Source organism: Taudactylus pleione, unplaced genomic scaffold, assembly GCF_031769625.1.
Source record: "Taudactylus pleione unplaced genomic scaffold, aTauple2 ptg000179l, whole genome shotgun sequence".
Lineage (NCBI taxonomy): Eukaryota > Metazoa > Chordata > Amphibia > Anura > Myobatrachidae > Taudactylus > Taudactylus pleione.
Window position 1 is genome coordinate 11517813 of NW_028284581.1, and position 20740 is coordinate 11538552.

General features: G+C 42.2%; 1 protein-coding gene across 3 annotated transcripts in view; it reads right to left on the minus strand.

The window, feature by feature from the left end:
• DCDC2 (doublecortin domain containing 2) overlaps positions 1-20740 on the minus strand; it is a 253246-nt gene that overhangs the window by 152291 nt on the left and 80215 nt on the right. For all 3 annotated transcript variants that reach the window (XM_088475855.1, XM_088475856.1, XM_088475854.1), the window contains 2 exons: positions 15377-15523; positions 11831-11885 (listed from right to left, as the gene is read on the minus strand). In XM_088475855.1, the coding sequence (XP_088331981.1) occupies positions 11831-11885; positions 15377-15523 (202 nt within the window). The remainder of the gene's footprint in view (positions 1-11830; positions 11886-15376; positions 15524-20740) is intronic.

The window sequence follows — 20740 nt, forward strand, 5'->3', positions numbered from 1 at the left end:
GTATATATCTCTGTTTTTTAATATAACAGCTTCATAATGGGGGTAAGGATGAAATGAGGGAGATTGCTACACTCTTCAGGGAGACAGGGAGATTGCTACTATTTCAGGGAGTCTCCCTGACAATGAGGGAGAGTTGGCAAGTATGGAGTTATGTGACGCCCACCAGAAGAGCTGTGGCTGTGCAAGTTGGTATATTTCTGTTCCCCCTGGAAAAAAAAATGCAGTGACCACATATTCCCTCTATGGGAACAAGTAGTATGTCCTGTCCATCATCTCCTCTCTCAGTGCGGATGCCGTGGCCAGTGCATATTAGGTTTTTTTTTTGTTTTGTTTTTTAAGGCATCTGCACTTGCCGCCGGCAGCGATTGACAGATGGGCCCCAGGTGGTCCCCTAACCCCAGCCCGTACCCTCCATTCTTCTGGCAGATAGCCTGCACATAGTCAGCAGCACATACCTCCGGGGGCTGGAGCAATGGAGGAGGGAGCCTCCATTGTATACCGTAGTTCTGCCCCTGACCGCACCGCCCGGCCTTACACACGCAGAGGGAGAAGGCAGAGCTGAACAGCCTCCAGGCAGCTTCAGGATTCAGCACACTTTGTAAATGCTGCGGGTGGTGGGGTGCACCCCCTAGCCACACTCCGTAGTTTCCCCAGTGCATGTCAGTGTCTGCCAGCCCCTTCACTACTTGCACTGCTGCTGCCTTACAGTGACAGCCGGGAGGCAGGCATAGGAACCTCCCCGGCTGTCCCTGATATATTCTTACAGAGCGCAGCGGCGGCCCCTAGTGCTGGACAATTGTACCGGCTCGGGGGGCAGATGGCACCCTGCCCCCCGGCCCAGCCCACCACTGATCAGTAATGAGGTGCAGGCTGAAATGGAAAGCCGGAAATGCTGTGATGGGTTGACTGAGGAAACAGGTTCAGGCAGGAGTGAGTCTGGTGGAAGGTGCAGGGCTGATCTCAGCAGTAAGCAAGGCAGAGTGGTGCGAGCTATGCAGGGAGCCAGAGGCCGACAAAGAGCTGGAGCTAGCACCGGAACACAAGTCTAGGTCTCAGGAGCGTAGAGAAGTCTCTCTCACAGCTACACTGTGAACACGTTGCACTGACAACTAAAGGGAGCTCCAAACACCCTTAAGTACCCAGTAGCAGAACGTGATAGGCCAGAGAGAACAGGTGACCTACAGATGATTAGCCTGCTATGTCACATGGCCAAAGACAACATGGCGGCGCCCAGACACCTGTGACACAGAGATGCCGCTAGACTTACCCTTGCCAGGACCTCTGCGTACAGCCAATGCCTGTCTCCACATGTCAGCTCCCCCGACAGAAGGACCGCGCCACAGTGCCCTCACCAGTAAGGACCGCAAACCTCCACGCCACGAAACCCTGGTCGTGACACTTATAAAATATTTTCTTTGTTTTATTTTTAAGTTCTTAAATCTTTTTTTTACTGGACTACGCTGGAGATTTGGCACAGGAAGGTTCTCTGTTCTCTGTTCTTGGAGGATTGAGTTTAATAGCTGTTGGTGGACTACAATAACATTCCAGAAAGAGGACCAAGGGCTTGTTTGGTGCTATGCATTATCAGCCGCTGCTTTCTATGGTGATCAGCCTGAGAAAAGCTTGTTCCAGAGCAGTTGGTTTTGCAGATTTATGAACCTCCAGTCCGTTTTACAATACTACAGATGTGTCCTCATACACTTAGCCTCAATACATCAAGTGGCGCGGGATGCCTGGCGGAAGTGAGATGCCAAGTGTCTTTTTCACCGATTCATGAGACTGCACTGATTCATTTCATTATACGAAACACAACGAAACATGGCGTGAAAAAAACCCATGATAGCTGTATCGTAGCACTTTGTATACAGATTCTGATATACAAGTGTCGCACATCAAATGAATCAGTGCAGTTTTGATTAAGATGCATTTTCTGGCGAAAAAACGCTTGGCGCAAGTACAGTCGCACAGGAGCTGGCACTGAGTAGGGCTGTTTGGCTCAACTGCAGCAATAGTATATGAGGACACATCTATAAATTTTGGATCCTTACTGTTAATAACATAAAGGGGCCTATTCATCATCACTTAATTTATACAAAAGCAGGTGATAAATAAAGTTATCACCTAATTTTGTTAAATTTAACTGTCAGCCTCATTCATCAATCATGTAACACAGGATATATCAGAGATATCTCCTAATTACAATTGCGCCTCGATAATTTCCACAATCCCCATATTTTGGTATGGGGATGTGGAAATTGTGTAATTCATCAAGTTCCGAAAAAGTTTTTTTTCCTGAACTTGACTGAGAAATTGTATGCCACCCTGAGATGGAGTACAGCATCCAAGAGTCTTCACAGGCTGCTGTTTACAGGGCAGCCTGTGAAGAAATACATGCCAGCCACAGCAGAGGGATCTATTAAGATCCCTCTCTGCTGTGTGTGCACTGCAGTGAGAGTGTGACGGAGGGGGGGAGAGGATGCGGCGGCCGGAGGTGATTGGCAGAGGGGGGTCATTCCCTCCCGGCCAGCCAAAAAGACAGCAGACACCTGACAGCCTGGCAGACCCGACGGGGGACATCCAGGGCTCCAGAAATTACCAGTGGGGGAGCTCCGGCTGCAAAAATCACCAGGGTAGGGTGAGTGAGCGGGGGGGAGAGAGAATCAGAGTCAGACAGTGGCGCCAGGTTACGGGGAAAGGGGGTCAGACACTGGCAGCCATTGGATAGCAGACCGGCGGCTGTGCAGGAGAAGGGGGGGCGGGACTGACACCCGTCAGCGGGACCAGGGGGCAGAGAGGACCTGGCAGCTTTTGGTGGGATCACCACAGAAGGACCTGACAGCGAGGACCCAGCAGCGGTAGGTGGATGAGACCTGGGGCAGAAAGGACCTGGAAGTCAGTAGGGGTGGACAGTGGACAATATCAGCGTATAGAGGACCCGGCAGCGAGGTGTGAACAGGACTGGCCAGCGCAGGGGGGAGACAGTACATAGGAGAGATGCCAGAAGGGTGCAGAGACAGCGCAGTTGAATGGGGAAAATCTATCACTTTTCCAAAAAGATGTCTTCGCAGAAATAGCATCTTTTCGGAAGTGAGTCTTTAGTAATGCAAGGATGATGAATTGGACTAAACTTAACATTGAACTCATGGCGAGTTCAAACTAAAGTATCACACATGAAATGTTTATCATGATGAATAGACCCCCAAGTCAGTAAAGTCCAGTGGAGCGCATGGAGGGCATTTGAGCTTATCGCAATGCCCTTATGGTTAGGGGCTGGGGGCTATTTTATATGTGACTCAGCTCACTCTCTGCACACAGTGCTAGTTTACCTACAAAATAAAATGGATACTGACATTTTGCTGATCCATGAACCTTCTCTTCAATTTTGGGAATGTGCAGCACAGATGGTGTAATGGTTAGCGTTACTACCTCACAGCACTGAGGTCGTTGGTTCGATTCCCACTATGGCCCTAACTGTGTGGAGTTTCTATATTCTCCCTGTACTTGCGTGGGTTTACTCCGGGTGCTCCGGTTTCCTCCCACACTCCAAAAATATACTGGTAGGTCAATTGGCTCCCCACAAAATTGACAAAAGTGTGTATATTTGTGAGCATGTGATAGGGAATATAGATTGTAAGCTCCACTGGGGCAGGGACTGATGTGAATGGTAAGATATTCTCTGTAAAGCGCTGCGGAATATGTGTGCGCTATATAAATAACTGGTAATAAATAAATAAATTTTGATTAAAAGGTCAAATAAAGCAAGGGAGTTGTTCCTGCTATATTAGGTTGCTTTTTGCAGCCGTATTGATACCTAATATTGAAGAGAAATGGTTTGCAACATGAGCAAAAATTAGAAATAAGGTTCTGGGACGTGAGTCTGGCTAAAAACAGACGTATATGCTGCAGTTGAGAACAGGAAAACCTGCATGTGGGCGTAAAATAAATACACTAGTGTGCGCTTATTCCTAGAGTAACTTACGCCCAATGTGCAACTAACGTTGCATCAATCCCTGGATGTGGCATGTGGATTTCTCACTTATTTTATCTATTAAGCCAGAGAAGGTTTACATAGGCATTTACATATCTTCTGTAGTATGTAACATTATGCAATATTTACAAAACTTATAGGAAGCGATAACATCTTATTATCCCTAAACTAATATTATTCATTTCTTTCACAAACATATCAGTAGCACAAATAATCTCTAGTTAATAACATAATACACAATCACACCTAAAACTACAAGGCCTGCATGTATTGTGTAGATATATCACTTCTATATTAAACACAAATTCAGGCTGATGTTTGTTTTATTTATGAAGAACAGTGATGATGACTTATTAAGATGTGCAACCAACTGCAGGGAGCTCTGTTGACTACGCGCTCTCCATGCTGACTCACAACATTGGTAATGCCCACCTGCAGCAGTAATAGTCTAGTTTTGTCCAGTCGTTTCTAACCATGCTCTTTGTTTAGTTATGTCATGTGTGTCATTGAAAAAATATTAATAGCTAAGTCACCCCCCTCCCCCAAATAGATTATGCCTTCTAGATGGCATTGTTTTTTGTTTGTTTCTTTGTAATAAAATTATTGAGAATAAAAGATGAAGGAGGAGAAACCAGTATTTTAAATTAGACTAAAATGTTTAAAACAAAGTGTTATTTTAATATTTGTTAAATTTAGAACAATTTTAAATTGAAAGTATTCCCAAGGGCAATTTTCCTAATGTTGTGCTTTCTGGTGATAGCAGATAGGTGGGGTCCCTCCCTTGGGACTCTTATCATTAGCTTGACATGTTGTTTTACTACTGTTAATGTAATGTTTCTTGGATAACAAGAATAAAATAGATGGTGGCACCTGATTGGATGGTAGTATTCCAGGTGGGTACACACTAGACAATATGTCGTCCGATCCCCCGGATTGGAGCGACATATCAGATATAGCATCTAGTGTGTTTCCATAATATGCGCGCTCCCGTGGGCCTTTAACAACATTGCCCTTTGGCCCTGCTGCAGCACTGACAGGGGATGTCACTAATGATGTCATGCTGCAGAATACAGCATTACATGTCCCTCTCCCCAGTCGGATGCACTTGCCGATGCGGGTCCCATCGCCAGCGATATCGCGCTGGGTACACATTGGCTGATGTTAGAGCCGACCCTATGCATTGGCATTATAAGCAAATGCCTAGGGGCGACTCAGAATGCTAGGGGCATTCCAGGGCTCTGCTCCCAGCCTCCCACCTCTACAGCGATGCTGGTGCTGCTACCCGCACCCGTGCTCCCTCCCAGCACCCACGCTCCCTCCCAGTGCGCTGCCACGATCGGAGCTCTCCGATTGGGCAGCACAGCGGATGGCAGGCCGGTCATGTCACTTGTGACCGGGATCCGCATCCGCCCGGCCCTTAGTCAGAATGAGCTTCTGCATAGAAGCTCATTCTGTTTACAGGAGAAACCAAGATGGCCACGGGAGGGCATGCTGCACATGCCCTGCTGCTGCCACACCTCCCATGGGCCTTTGCGGAGCAGAGCCGTGAGTAACAAATCACGGCAGCTCCGCCTCCATCTAATAGATGCCTAGGCTCCCAGCCAGCCATTGCGAAGAATCACTGCAGCATAGTTGCCTACCCTCCTGCATTCCGCGGGAGTCTCCCGCTATAAGCTGGGAACTCCCGCTACCCCGGAAAGTATAACGGATCCCCCGATTTTCCCCACTGTGCTGTTACAATTCCGCACTGCGCATGCGCTAATTGGTTGAGCCTGGACTTGAGGACGTCATGACGCGGCCACCACGGGGTTGTGGGTAGCAGTGGCTGCTCAGCCCCAGCATGCAGTCTAATTGATGCCTTCCTCCGGGGCCGCTCAGAGCGGAGAATGTCTGATGGCACTAGAGGCGGCAGCATCCTCTCCTCCTCCCCGGTGGCCTCCCCCAGCATACAGACTCACAGTCACTGCCTTCCGCGGAGCGGAGTATGCCTGATGCAGTGACAGGAAGCGGCAGCGTCCTCTCCTTCTTCCCGGGCGGCTTCATCCAGCATGCAGTGTCACAGTCACTGTCTTCTGCCTTCCCCGGAGTGGAATTTGTCTGATGGCAGTGACTGGAAGCGGAAGCGTCCTCTCCTCCCCGGCAGCTGGCCCAAGTCCAAGAAGACCAAGTGACTACAAACACAATGCACTATCCCACCTGCCCACCACCTTAGTAAAAATAAATGTAAGTAGAGAGAGACATTTTGGTGCAGAATGTATCTGTAGGAATTTGCAGTTGGAGTTGCTCACCCTGCATTTCCCTGTAATTCCTTCCAGTCATTACATACAATGTTGACCACAAAATGTTATATCCCATTTTTTCTTTGCATATTAACACTGGTTCCCTGAGTGCTTTCATAGTACTCCTTTTCACTGCTTCTATGTCTAATATATGTATTGGCTCCCTTGCCTGATATATTATTGCCATCAAGTCCTCTAGTGGAAAACTTTCTCCAATTATGTAGATCCTGACACTGGTGCACACTTGGAACCCTTACTACTGTCCCTATAGTCCACTAGGCTTTCACTGCAAGACAAACCCCTGAGTGGCAATAGATATGCCCATACGTGGAGCTAGAAATGCCTTTTTCGTGGAACTGGCCACGTCCCCTCAGCAGCCTTAGAATCTCCCTGAAACTAGTTTTCAAAAGTAGGCAAATATGCACTGCAGGCCACAGGTAAGACCCTGTAATAACAACACACAGCACAGCATCATTAAATTTAGCTGTGCTCTGCCACAGCGCCAGCAGCATAATTAAAAAAAAAAAGGAGGCAGCCTTTTTCACTCTCTCACTCCGACTCTAGCTATATTAGAGTGGTTTTGTCAGTGCTGCGTCTGACAGTTACTGACTATGAGAGGAGGTGGTGTAATCTCATCTGTATGTTATATACTGTATGTGTGTATGTATATATATATATATATATATATGTATATAATATATATACATACACACATATATATAATATATGTGTGTGTGTATTTATATATATATATATTACATATAGATATATATAGATAGATGTGTATATATTTATATATGCATACATCTATATATATGTGTGTATGTGTATATATATGTGTGTATACATTATATACATATACAGTCAGGTGCATAAATATTGGGACATTGACAGAATTATCATATTTTGGCCTCTATTCACCACCACAATGGCTTTGAAATGAAACAAACAAGATGTGCTTTAACTGCAGACTTCAGATTTAATTTGAGGGTAATTACATCCAAATTAGGTGAACGGTGTAGAAATTACAACAGTTTCTATATGTGCCTCCCACTTTTTAAGGGGCCAAAAGTAATGGGACTATCAACTCAAAAGCTATTTCATGGACAGGTGTTGGCTATTCCCTCGTTATTTCATTTTCAATTAAGCAGGTAAAAGGTCTCGAGTTGTCTGGAGTGCATATGGAATCAGTTGCTGTCGACTCTCAATATGAGATCCAAAGAGCTGTCACTATCAGTGAAGCAAGCTATCATTGGGCTGAAAAATCAAAACAAACCCATCAGAGAGATAGCAAAAACATTAGGTGTGGCCAAATCAACTGTTTGGAACATTCTTAAAAAGAAAGAACGCACCGGAGAGCTCAGCAACACCAAAAGACCTGGGAAGACCACGGAAAACAACTGTGGTGGATGACAGAAGAATTATTTCCCTGGTGAAGAAAAACCCCTTCACAACAGTTGGCCAAATCAAGAACACTCTCCAGGAGGTAGGTGTATATGTGTCTAAGTCAACAATCAAGAGAAGACTTCACAAGAGTGAATATAGAGGGTTCACCACAAGATGTAAACCATTGGTGAGCCTCAAAAACAGGAAGACCAGATTAGAGTTTGCCAAACAACATCTAAAAAAGCCATTACAGTTCTGGAACAACATCCTATGGACAGATGAGACAAAGATCAACTTGTACCAGAGTGATGGGAAGAGAAGAGTATGGAAAAGGAAAGGAACTGCTCATGATCCAAAACATACCACCTCATCAATGAAGCATGGTGGTGGTAGTGTCATGGCGTGGGCATGTATGGCTGCCAATGGAACTGGTTCCCTTGTATTTATTGATGATGTGACTGCTGACAAAAGCAGCAGAATGAATTCTGAAGTGTTTCGGGCAATATTATATGCTCATATTCAGTCAAATGCTTCAGAACTCATTGGACGGCGCTTCACAGTGCAGATGGACAATGACCCAAAGCATACTGCAAAAGCAACCAAAGAGTTTTTTAAGACTAAAAAGTGGAATGTTATGCAATGGCCAAGTCAATCCCCTGACCTGAGAGCCTGATTCAGAGCCGCTCGTAAGCGGCCGCTCGTTCGCTCCGAGCGATGTTCGCACATCTGCGCATGCGTATGGGTCGTAATGTGCATGCGCCAACCAGTCATTGCGGGCGGAAATCGAGCGCTCGCAAAATAGCGAGTGCCTGCTAATTTGAGTGACAGGATGAGGCGTTTGTGGGTGGTAACAGGGGAAGGTGCTTGAAAACGGGGAGTGGAGATCCGAACGCAGGCGTGCCAAATGGTCAAAACGGGCGTTTTAAGGGTGTGCATAATTAACAATCGGCCACGTCACTTGGTTGTCTCTTAGCCTGAACTGTTTTCATGATTGCGGTAGGAAAATCCAACCACAAGCACTGCGAGCAGTTCAGACGCCTTTCGATGTACTCGATTAATCTAATAAATAGCGGAGATGAAGTATGATGCGAGCGGCCAGGGGGCGTCTTTACAAAATAGCGAGCGCATGTTTCGTTCGCTCGCTCAGACATAGAGGCGTCAACAGACCGCAAAGTGCGAGCGCTCAATTTAAATAGCCGGCCACTTTTTCTGAACGAGCGAGCGCAAATAGCGTCCGGCTCTGAATCAGGCCCTGAATCCGATTGAGCATGCATTTCACTTGGTGAAGACAAAACTGAAGGGAAAATGCCCCAAGAACAAGCAGGAACTGAAGACATTTGCATTAAAGGCCTGGCAGAGCATCACCAGGGATGAAATCCAGCATCTGGTGATGTCTATGCATTCCAGACTTCAGGCTGTAATTGCCTGCAAAGGATTTGCAACAAAGTATTAAAAAGTAAAAGTTAGATTTAGGATTGTTTAGTTTGTCCCATAACTTTTACATTATCAGTTGTAATTCCTACACCGTTCACCTGATTTGGATGTAATTACCCTCAAATTAAATCTGAAAGTCTGCAGTTAAAGCACATCTTGTTTGTTTCATTTCAAAGCCATTGTGGTGGTGAATAGAGGCCAATATATGAAAATTCTGTCAATGTCCCAATATTTATGCACCTGACTGTATATATATATATATATATATATATATATATATATATATATATACACATATAGTGCTCCAGATACTTTAATAAAACACACACCGCTATACCATGGCTAATGACAATTTTTTTGCTTTCTCACTCCAAATCTGGGTGTGTTAGATGCGTTAAAAAAATGAATGTGTAGCTGGCTAGCTGGGAGAAAGGTGGGCACCCATGACTGGGGCTGGGGGCAAAGAGTGGTTTTAAACCAATGTGTTATATTTGGCGTCCGCGGAAAAACAAAAAGATTGGTGGTGGAATTATCTGCTAGGGGGCACCAGTCAAAATTTTGCCTAGGGCACCAAATTGGCTAGGGCCGGCTCTGGCTGATGTGTACCCAGCTTCACTGTCCAATCCGTTGCCCCCAATCCACAAAACAGTTGCATGACAGCTCGTGTCAGAAACAGAAACAAATCAATGGTCTGAATGTGAAGGGTGGGTTCCTCAAATGAAAAGCAGTATATGAGACAAAAATATTGTATGAGATGAGTTTGGTTTTGGCTCGGATCTTCCAGTCAAGTTCGGATCTCAGAACGAGGCAAAATGTCATCTTTCACAGACATCTGTACTGATCTGAGTCAAAACCGAACTGCTCATCTCTAATTTGTGATCGGACCTACCAATTTAAATGTATTATTTTAAACCAGATTATGTTTGCCCTAATGAACCTAAACTTTTTTTTTTCACAGATCACATTTCTAAATCATTTTTGCAATATTTGGTTTCATTTTTAATTAAGCATCTATTTTAAGAATTTTGCTTTTCTGTTGTATACAAGGTAAAGAGCAACTGGTCTATAATTTAGAAGTTTTTTTATATGTGTAAAATAGCTATGTTGCAACCACTGTTATTTATTAAAAATAAATATATCAGTCCTTAAATTTAACCCAGTCATAGGCCTAAAGTTGAAACTAGGTATAGATATAATTGTAACACTAATTGTATCAATCAATTGGCTCTAAAGCTGGGTACACATTATGCGATATGTAGATGATATTTCGTCCGATCTGGTGATTGGCCAGTGTGTACGCACTACTAACGACCAAGCGCGCTCCAATTTGGTCGTCAGTCGCATTGACAGATCGTCCCTACATGCAGCTCAATCTGACAATCCGGCTGACGACCTCATGTGGCGGGATGCACCTGGTGCCGACATATCGGGCAATCGGGCACTGGATCGTGTAATGTGTACCGGCCGCCCGATATATCGGCCCGTTGGCCGTGCAGTCATCCATCGCATTGCTGGGTTCACACATAGTTAATTGTGTACCCAGCTTTAGATGCATGCTTCCAAGAGTATAGTTACAGTTAGTAATGTGTCTGTCTTTTTTACCCAGTCATGTTTTTTACTTGTTTGTTTATATTTGGAAAGCACAACAGAATATGCTGGCACTATATACTGTAAATAAATGTTAACAATATTAATAATCAGGAAATTGTTCAGTATACTGAACCTGTGTTCACAAAAGACAAGCTGCCTCGTCACCTTTTCATGTGCTTCCATTACTCTCACCCCTCCGCAAGTTGAATGAAGACCGAACCATAACACACAAGACTGACGAAACCAGAAGTGACATCATAATTGTTTCCTGATTAGCCCTGTTTCCTGATTAGTCCTATAAAGTCTGAACTGCCCCACAAGACAGAATCCCCTTGATGAAGTCCAAAGAGTCACGAAACGCGTTGGTGCTGAAACTTACCTGCCATGATGAACTTTACTCTATAAGATCCAAGATAAGCTTTTTTATAACTATTTATATATCTTATCTGGTCATCGATATATTTTTTATAATATTGAATTTTTATTGTCAATATTAATTATACCACATCATGCTTTTTATCTACTTTTATTTTTTCTCTTTTTGAATTGAATCAGTTATCTTTGATTTTATTTTTCTTATGTCTTAAAATAAATCTATATTTTTATATACATTTAGTCGCCATTTCATTGGGAACCCTTATCTAGCATTAGCACTAAGTACTTTAATGCAAACTGAATTAAGTTTGGAACATCTCTAGAATATATGATTAATTGAGACCATAATCACTGCACAAGCATTCAGCCCTTTCAATTAACTGTTATTTTTGTGAACAGTTTACTTATTTCTCATACCTTTATTCTACCAGTTGCACAGTCACTTAGCACTTTATTCCAAATATATGAATTTAGATAAATATTCACGTTTTATTTTATTTTTTCATTAAACTTATTTATACACTCATGTACACGTTTTAGGTGCTACTTTCCAAGTTCACTGTTTTACTATGTAGATTAGTACAACTCACCTGTCTTAGTAAGATAGTGGGATAGTCGGAAACCATCAAGGGAGAGCTTGATGTGTGTATGTGTTCTAGCATCAGCAGTGGCATGCAAGTTGATTGCACAAATCGAGCTCTAAATCTCTTGTGTAGGCCCTAGTCTTACTATTATAATAAACAACTCACTTGGTTACTTAATTAAATATTTTACTTACATTCTCATTAGACTTTCGGTACCCATGTATCGGAGGCAAGGAGGAGGCTTTGGAACTAATGAATTTATATTTAAATGGAGAGATGACAAAAAGAAAAACAAATAAGATAATTGAAAGAAACAGACTGAACTTTTAATAATGTAATAATAGCAGACAAGAAAAAACTAAAGTAGGAAATTGCACATTGTTGTGTAATTACAGCAATCAACTAAGGAAGATTGAATTATTGTTACATACAGTCATTTGATGTTTCTATAGCTGCAAGGTAAAATAATTTTAGCTCATTAATTATAATATACAATATAATATTGGTTACAAAGTATATTCAATAATAATTATTTCCATTAGTATATTTCTTATGGAAAGGAAAAATATACCAGTATATAGGAAGGACTAATATTGTTTTAATATTTAGATTTAATATAATTAATTACAAAACTACACAATTAAAATATTTTTTTTTACAATGCGCCCCTTGCAAATCACACATTTAAGCTAACATATAGTAAAATATAACATGCAGAAAAGATTTGTACACAGTACAAGGACAAGTACATCACAGTATGGTAGTGCACAGTATTGCTCTATTGAACAGGTAAAAATTACAAATAACAAGGAAATAGAGGCTTACAAACAGTACTTGAGGCATTTAAATGAATGCTTGAATTATTCATATAGAAACTAGGATCATGCTTTGGTAGAGTCAGTACATTATCAAGAGACCATGGGAAACAGCTGCACTAATAACTAGAGATGAGCAGTTTGGTTCTACTCGATTATGTTAGGATCTGAAAAATTGCATTTTATTGTCTTTTTGGCTATCTGGCACTCGCGTGTTTTGGATAGCCAATAGGATAAATGTGAACTTGCGCTAATTTGGCGAAAATAACCAAGTGGAGGTGTAAATGATGTGGAACAGGCATGTGGTGGTGTAAATGAGGTTGGACAGGTATGTGGTGGTGTAAATGAGGTTGGACAGGTATGTGGAGGTGTAAATGATGTGGGACAGGTATGTGGTGGTGTAAATGAGGTTGGACAGGTATCTGGAGGTGTAAATGATATGGGACAGATATGTGGAGGTGTAAATGATGTGGAACAGGCATGTGGTGGTGTAAATGCTGTGGGACAGGTATGTGGAGGTTGAAATTATGCAGTATGGGTATGTGGATGTGGAAATGAGGTGGGACAGGTATGTGTGGAGGTGTAAATGATGTGGAACAGGTATGTGGTGGTGTAAATGAGGTTGGACAGGTATGTGGAGGTGTAAATGATATGGGACAGATATGTGGAGGTGTAAATGATGTGGAACAGGCATGTGGTGGTGTAAATGCTGTGGGACAGGTATGTGGAGGTGTAAATGATGTGGGACAGATATGTGGAGGTGTAAATGATGTGGGACAGGTATGTGGAGGTGTAAATGATGTGGGACATGTATGTGGAGGTGTAAATGATGTGGGACAGGTATGTGGTGGTGTAAATGAGGTTGGACAGGTATGTGGAGGTGTAAATGAGGTTGGACAGGTATGTGGAGGTGTAAATGATGTGGGACAGGTATGTGGAGGTGTAAATGATGTGGGACATGTATGTGGAGGTGTAAATGATGTGGGACAGGTATGTGGTGGTGTAAATGAGGTTGGACAGGTATGTGGAGGTGTAAATGAGGTTGGACAGGTATGTGGAGGTGTAAATGAGGTTGGACAGGTATGTGGAGGTGTAAATGATATGGGACAGATATGTGGAGGTGTAAATGATGTGGAACAGGCATGTGGTGGTGTAAATGCTGTGGGACAGGTATGTGGAGGTTGAAATTATGTAGTATGGGTATGTGGATGTGGAAATGAGGTGGGACAGGTATGTGTGGAGGTGTAAATGATGTGGGACAGGTAGATGGAGGTGTAAATGATGTGGGACAGGTATGTGGCGGTGCAAATGATACAGCTATGTGGAGGTTTAAAAGCCTCCACTACTTTTCTTATGGACACTAACATCATTTTATATGGCCCTGCTATCTCAGTTGTCACTTTTTGGGGGTCAAGGATGCTTTCCCCACTTTTTTATGCACTTCTCCCAGGTTGCATTTTGTAGAAAGGACAGATACAACCTCACCGAGACTACTGCAAATTGGCATTTCTAATTGAATCTTGTATTTCTCGGGTCAGCGCATTCATGCGATGTATGCAAATTTCATGATACAAACTCGGTCCTAATTAAATTGACCCCCTAAGAGACATTACTTTTGTGACAATATTTAAACAATATATATAGTTACAGTCAGTGTTGGATTTTACCTAGGGTAAAATCCACCACCTCAGTAAAATCCACCACCTGCAGGCACTGCCTAGGCTAGCAGCAGTGGTAGCGACTTCTCATTCAGGAAGTCCCAGGGGGAGGTGTTTCCTCCCCCTGGGACTTTCAGTCCGGACTGCAATAGCTGAGAGAGGGCTTCCCATGGGAAGCTATTCCCCTGCTATAACGGGAGCCCTATCTGGCTCATAAGGACTGCAGCTAATGCAGCCCCTAAAAGCCAGCCTGTCTGCTAGCCTAGCAGCAAGCCCGTACTTAAGCCATGCCCCCTGATTTAGGCCATGCCCCCGCGACCGCAGGACTTAAGCCCCGCATCCCGGTGACATCGCCTGTCAATCACCAGGGTGGCAAGGGAGGAGAGGGAGGATGTGCAATGCAGCCCCCCAGGCAGACAGGTAAGGAGCCGCTGCTGGTTACAGTAGTTGTTGTTCTTTTGAAACAGTAACTTGTAAGGTTATATTGTTTAAATGGTCCTATATTGTAACAGACATTTTAATAAAGTCTCTACTTTGGAAATGTCTCATACATTCCCCCATACACTTGAAATCAAGTCCCTTTTTTCCGTCCCTTACATCTTTTCTTTCATTCAGTTCTGATGCACAGAAATGTATGAACAACTATAAAGAAGTTGGCACCTACACTGTATCTTTGGACATATGCTAGTGATTTCAATTAGATCAGTGGATCTCATCTCTAAGTGAGTGCTAGTCAGTCACCAAGCTGATCTATATTTCAGTGATGCCAGAGGAAGGAAGAGATGTTCCTACTGAGAAGCGGGTCGTTCTAAAATCTCATTACTGCATCATTAGTCATATGTTTGTGGTTGCTATGGAAATTACATGACACTGAGCAAACTGTAATTCTTTAATAGCAATTTTAATCATAACTCAAATGATAAATTAACAAATTGATCTTTTTTTCTTGCAGGAAACTCCATAAATGTCACTTTGTTTGCTTTTGGTTGCAAAGTCAATAAAGCATTATATCTCCATTGCTTCAAGCTCAGTTAAACTAAAGTTCATTAAGATTCTGAATTCTACAAAAATAAACAAAATTATGGCAGCTCTAGAAAAATGTCAAATACGAGAGTCATTGGTATAGGCATATAGATTGAAACAGTATTTTATGGCCTCGGGTAGCCTTTGTGACACCTAGACCCAAAGTCCTACAGTGAACCAGGGATGCAATAAAATTATCTGTAACACAACGTATACAGCAGATGTGACATTGGATTAAGCTTACCCATGTGTTCTTCTCACTGAAGACTTTGAGAATAACAAATCACCATATGGCAACTTTTTGAACTTGTCCCTGCCAACTGCAACATAAAACTGTCCATTCTCTAATTCAGAGCCATCTTGAACAGGCGATCCTTCTAATGTGTACAATCTAATCAGAAATAAAAATTTATAAAATTAGTTTTTGTTTGTATTCATTAAATCAAAGGTAACATTGTTTTTATTAAATATTTCAAAGCACATATGGTGAAAATGGCAGGCAAGGTGCAGTATCAGCTAACAAGCATTGAGTAATTAGTTTTGTTCTAATGAGTGTAAGTTAGTCAACAACATCAAATTTATAATTTGATGTTATAGATGTGGCCATCTGCAGTTTTGAACTTTGGTAATAAATTGTCCCCAATGACTTAAACAATTTCCAAACTTCTACAATTTTTTTAAATTTAGAAGATAAACAGCATAAATAGAAGGGCTTCTCACCACAAAATAAAAATTGCAATATATAGAGAGAATTTTCTATTTTTAAATTCTATTATCTTATACTGAAGGTGTTTTTAGATATCTTACAAAAACAAAAAAAAGTTTCATAATACTCATAATCAATAAATGTTTTATGATAGTTTATTCCTATTTGTCTGATTATTTTGAATGTCTATGATAGAGGTTTATCACCATTTTTACACTGGTGCCAAGGTTAGGTCGGGCAGTCAATGTTTAAATCCACTGTTCTGTTATGAATTAAGTTATACTCTATCAGGGGCAAATTCATGATTTCTAGAGGAAGGTTTCCAAATGCTTGTTTTTAGAGCAAGTGTGGTCAGCCCATGATGTGGGCATTATTAGCTCTAAACCAGCTATAGGCTGCCTCATAGAAAGTACAGTGTACATAATAAAATCCAATATAAACGGTTGAAATCTCTGCCAAAAAAACAGGAGCAGCTCACGCTGTAAGTGGTATCACTAGTCCTCCAGTCGTCTTAAAATATAGGCACACAAATACGTTGTCTGAACAAGAAATTTATAAAACTAAATCCTAGGCTTCCTGTATTCTATATACTTCAAAAGACCCACAAAGATATCAAAAACCACCAAGGACACCCTATAGTGGCTGGAACAGAATCCGTTACATCGAAGCTATAACAATATGTAGATCACCTCACCTACAATTAGAAGTAACTTAAATTAAAACTTATCTTAAAGATACAGTGGATGTAATTCAAAAAATTTATAAAATAAAATGGAAAGATTATATTTAAGTCATGGCAGACGTTACCTCTCTTTACACGATTATTAATCATGATATAGGGTTAGAGGCAGTATATCATTTTCTAAAAGAAAGCATTAAATTTATTTTAGAGAACAAATTATTTTGGTTTAAAGATACATTTTATATACAAAAGAGGGGTACTGCAATGGGGACATGTTTTGCCCCAGCATACACTAACATGTTTATGGGTTTATGGGAAGACATATGGAGTAATAATGCAATTTCAGAAAATATAATAGATTGAGTAAGATATATAGATCATATTTTGTTTATATGGCTGGGTACAGTGAAAGATCTTGCAGAATTTTTTGAGTCCCTTAACCAGAGCTCTTAGAACACTAACTTTTAACATAAGCCAAGAAGATATTATTTTTTTGGACCATACGCTCTGTAGTGTCGAAGTTGAATAATTGAGTGAGACAAGTTCAGTTTAAAATTTAATCGCAGCGACGCCATCTTGCGAATGGCCGCAATACTCCATTTTGGAAATGAGATCGCAAGACACCATTTTGTGTGGTCAGCATTAATTCAAGTTATAACCCAGGAGCTAAGAACAGATGGCAATGTTTTAGTTAACCTACCAAGGGCAACGGGAAAAACCAGCTTTTTAAGTAGAAGTAAATAAGAAGAGACAATGGGTATTTTTACATACAAATGGGAATCCCTGGATGCAGATAAAGTATAGTTGTGGCAATTGTAATATAATATCTACACAATTGGATTTGCCTGAATCCTAGACAAGATGGCTCCAAATCCCACAGTTTGAGGTGATAATACATTTGCACTTCACACAAGAGTCTGTGAGAACAAAAGAGGTTTTGTTTTCCTTTGAACACAGCAGGTGGGGGCCTGCTGACAGAGGGCATGTAGAATTACAACCCTCAGCCATCCACACTGCTGGATGTTCACTTCGTGTATGAGAGATTATGCACTTAAATCTCACCCATTAATAACTAGCGTCCTTATATCAAACCCCGAATACCCACACACTACATATTCGCACATAAGGTTCCATAAGCATCAAAATGTATGATTCAAGTTGGTTAAGTTAGTTTAAATGCTAAGAAATAGAGGTTTTTGATATCTAAGGTATTATACATGATAAGCAAGGTATGTTTGGTCTCGTTCTGATGCGTACGCTTTTTACAGAATCCCGGTGTTATCGGTGGAGAGATCGCATCATGCAAACTCAAGTTACGGATCGCAGAACTTATAAGCAACAAAATGTTTTAGTTGATGGAATGTTACAGGAGGCGTTACCAGAAAGACCCCGGCTGTTAGAGGCAGGGAAAGTCTATTTGAAACAACCTTTTAAATGTGTCATTACATATGCTCCTCCTCTGGGAACCAATGAGATCAGCAGGAAGTTTCCCCTTTGTCCTGTTTCAGTCTGGGGGGGAATAAATACATGTGTCCAAACACTGGTTTGCGAGTTCATGCTGAATTTTGGGTGAACTGAGGATATCTAGTCAGAAGTCTATCTCTGGGTCCGGAGGAGCAGCGTATGTATAACCGTACTTGGTCTGTATTATTTCCTTTTTACGCCTAAATTATGTATGTATAGATTGCGTGTAACTGACTGTACTTTTACCTGAATAATACTTGTGCATTGGAAACACAGATTCCACTCCTGTCTTTATTTGCGGTTAAACTGCGTACGCAATTAGCGTTCTGTTTAGAGGTTTTAGGCAGGGTTTTGTCTTAGAGGTTCTAGGCAGGTGAATCTTAGAGGTTTATAGGCAGATTTTGTCTTAGAGGTTCTAGGCAGGTGAATCTTAGAGGTTTATAGGCAGGAATGTATTAAAAGGTTTATTAACAAATTTAACAGTGGGGGCTCATCGGTTTATCACACTATCTGATACACGATAACACTCCGTCAGTCCTCTCTCAGCAAAAGGGTGGAGGCGCCTTTTGAAAGACGCATTAGTCTTTCATTACCACAGTGTTGCTGAGAGCGTACTGCTGGTTATTGTGTAGAGGAAGCGCTGATTAGAATCCAGGGACAAGAGAGGAAAAAGTTTGTTTTCCTCTGTTGATAGAACCTTGTGTTTAGAGGGGTGCCGCAGTATTGAGTATGCGGCTGAGATGCATTTCTGCGTACGCAGTTAAAAAGTCATTATACGCTTGTGTGGTAGTCGCATAATTGTGTATGCGGCCGGTCGCACAATAAGCGTATACGCACTTCCGGTTCTGCTGCCACGTGTGTGAACAAAGCCATTAAGGTTTACATTTTTTTCTATCTACCAATATCCGGGTTAAACGTTTATTTTCTGCGCAGAGAAAAAGTGTGTAACAGTGAGTATGTGTTGGACAGTTAAGGGTATCATATGATCCTTAAGGGCTAGGTGCAAGGGTTAGCCTAGCCGCTCGGTAAGCAGCTTACCGTTCAGTACACAGAGCAGGTGTATGGTTTGTTATTTTTGTTAGGGACCGGCTCTCAGTGTGACTGCAGTGTTCAATAAAATTTGAGCATTGTAGTTGAGCCGCACTAGGTGTGATTGTGAGCTGAGAGATAATAGGTGAGCATGGCGCATCTAGAAATTTCGTCCGTAGGTGAGCGTGGCGCATCTAGAAATTTCGTCCGTAGGTGAGCGTGGCGCATCTAGAAATTTCGTCCGTAGGTGAGCGTGGCGCATCTAGAAATTTCGTCCGTAGGTAAGTGAAAGTATCTTGATTGTCTTTCACCAGTTTACATTTTTATTGAAAAGCGTAGGAGTTGTCTCAAAATGGGAGCCACGCAAACGATAGAAATGTTAAGCAATGATGTGCTGCTAATGGAGGCTCCAATTGGATCAGCCCGTCGTATTATGCATACTAAGTACGGTACTTATGCAATAAGGTATTGTGATATATGGTTTAATATGACGAGAAAGAGTGTTAGACCGTTTCCCAGACTTGGTAGTTTTGATAAAAATGTGTTAGACAATGTCCAGGATCACATCAGTATGGTGCGATCCCGAGAGAAAAAGATTAAGTATTTTGAATGTTTAAAAATATGGCAGCATGAAGGGGATGCTTGGCTTAAAAATGTGCAAACGACGCAAACTAGCGTTGCGAACGCATTGCCAGAAAATATATCCACGACGCTGAGATGCAATACGGACGAGCCGCAAATTGGCGCGCACGTGCGGCAAAGTAGCGTCGTGGAGAGTATTGCCAGCAGTTCACGCTCACCTCCCCCACCTTATGTGGATGGAGGTGCAAGTACGGTTACCAAAAATACCAATAAAAATGTAACAAGCAACTTGTACCCTCTCTTAAGCAACCATAAAGAAAGTGTTTATGATATGGATGATGAGCCTATTGTAATGTCTGCCATTTCCCATGCTGTGCAAATGATAGATGCTGCATCACCACAATCACGGGTGGTGCCGCCATCTCCATCGGTAACAGCAAGGGAAGTGTTAACACACTCTGCACCCATAGAGGAAGTTGTTAATACCATACGTAGCAGCAGCAGATTAAACCCCCAGCCAGGTAACCAGGTCAGAGGTAGCAACGCTGCCGGTCTGCATCCCATTCGGACAATAACTGTTCCGAATGGAAATGCAGATGCAAACGGTGTAGTGCCCACGAGGGAAGTAGTAATGCATTGTCCATGGACAAGAGCAGAACTGAATTCCATCATAAATGATTTCCCCAATCCCAAAAAGGAACTAGCCAAATGTCAAAGATTTGTGAGAAATTTGGGTAGTTCTCATGAGCCCACTAATAAAGATTGGCGTGTAGTGTTAAGGGCCTGCCTGCCACACAATACCGACGTGACAAAATTTATCATGGACTGTGTATTGGATGGAGACGTTCCCTTAACAGACCAAGTAAACCAAGGTAACATTTCCCGCATTGTAACTCAATTGGGTGTATATTTTCCAGTAGTAGTTAACTGGAACAAAATCTTCACAATTAAGCAAAAGGAGAGTGAAACTGCAGAAGACTATTGCGACCGGGCTCTGCAGGCTATCACCCAGTACACTGGGATAGAAGATATTAAAGATAGCACTCACCACAGGGGAATGATAGTCACGGTACTCATGGACGGTCTGAAAGACGATTTAAAGATTCGGGTTCAGACCTCACAACCTGGCTGGAGGGGACTTACAA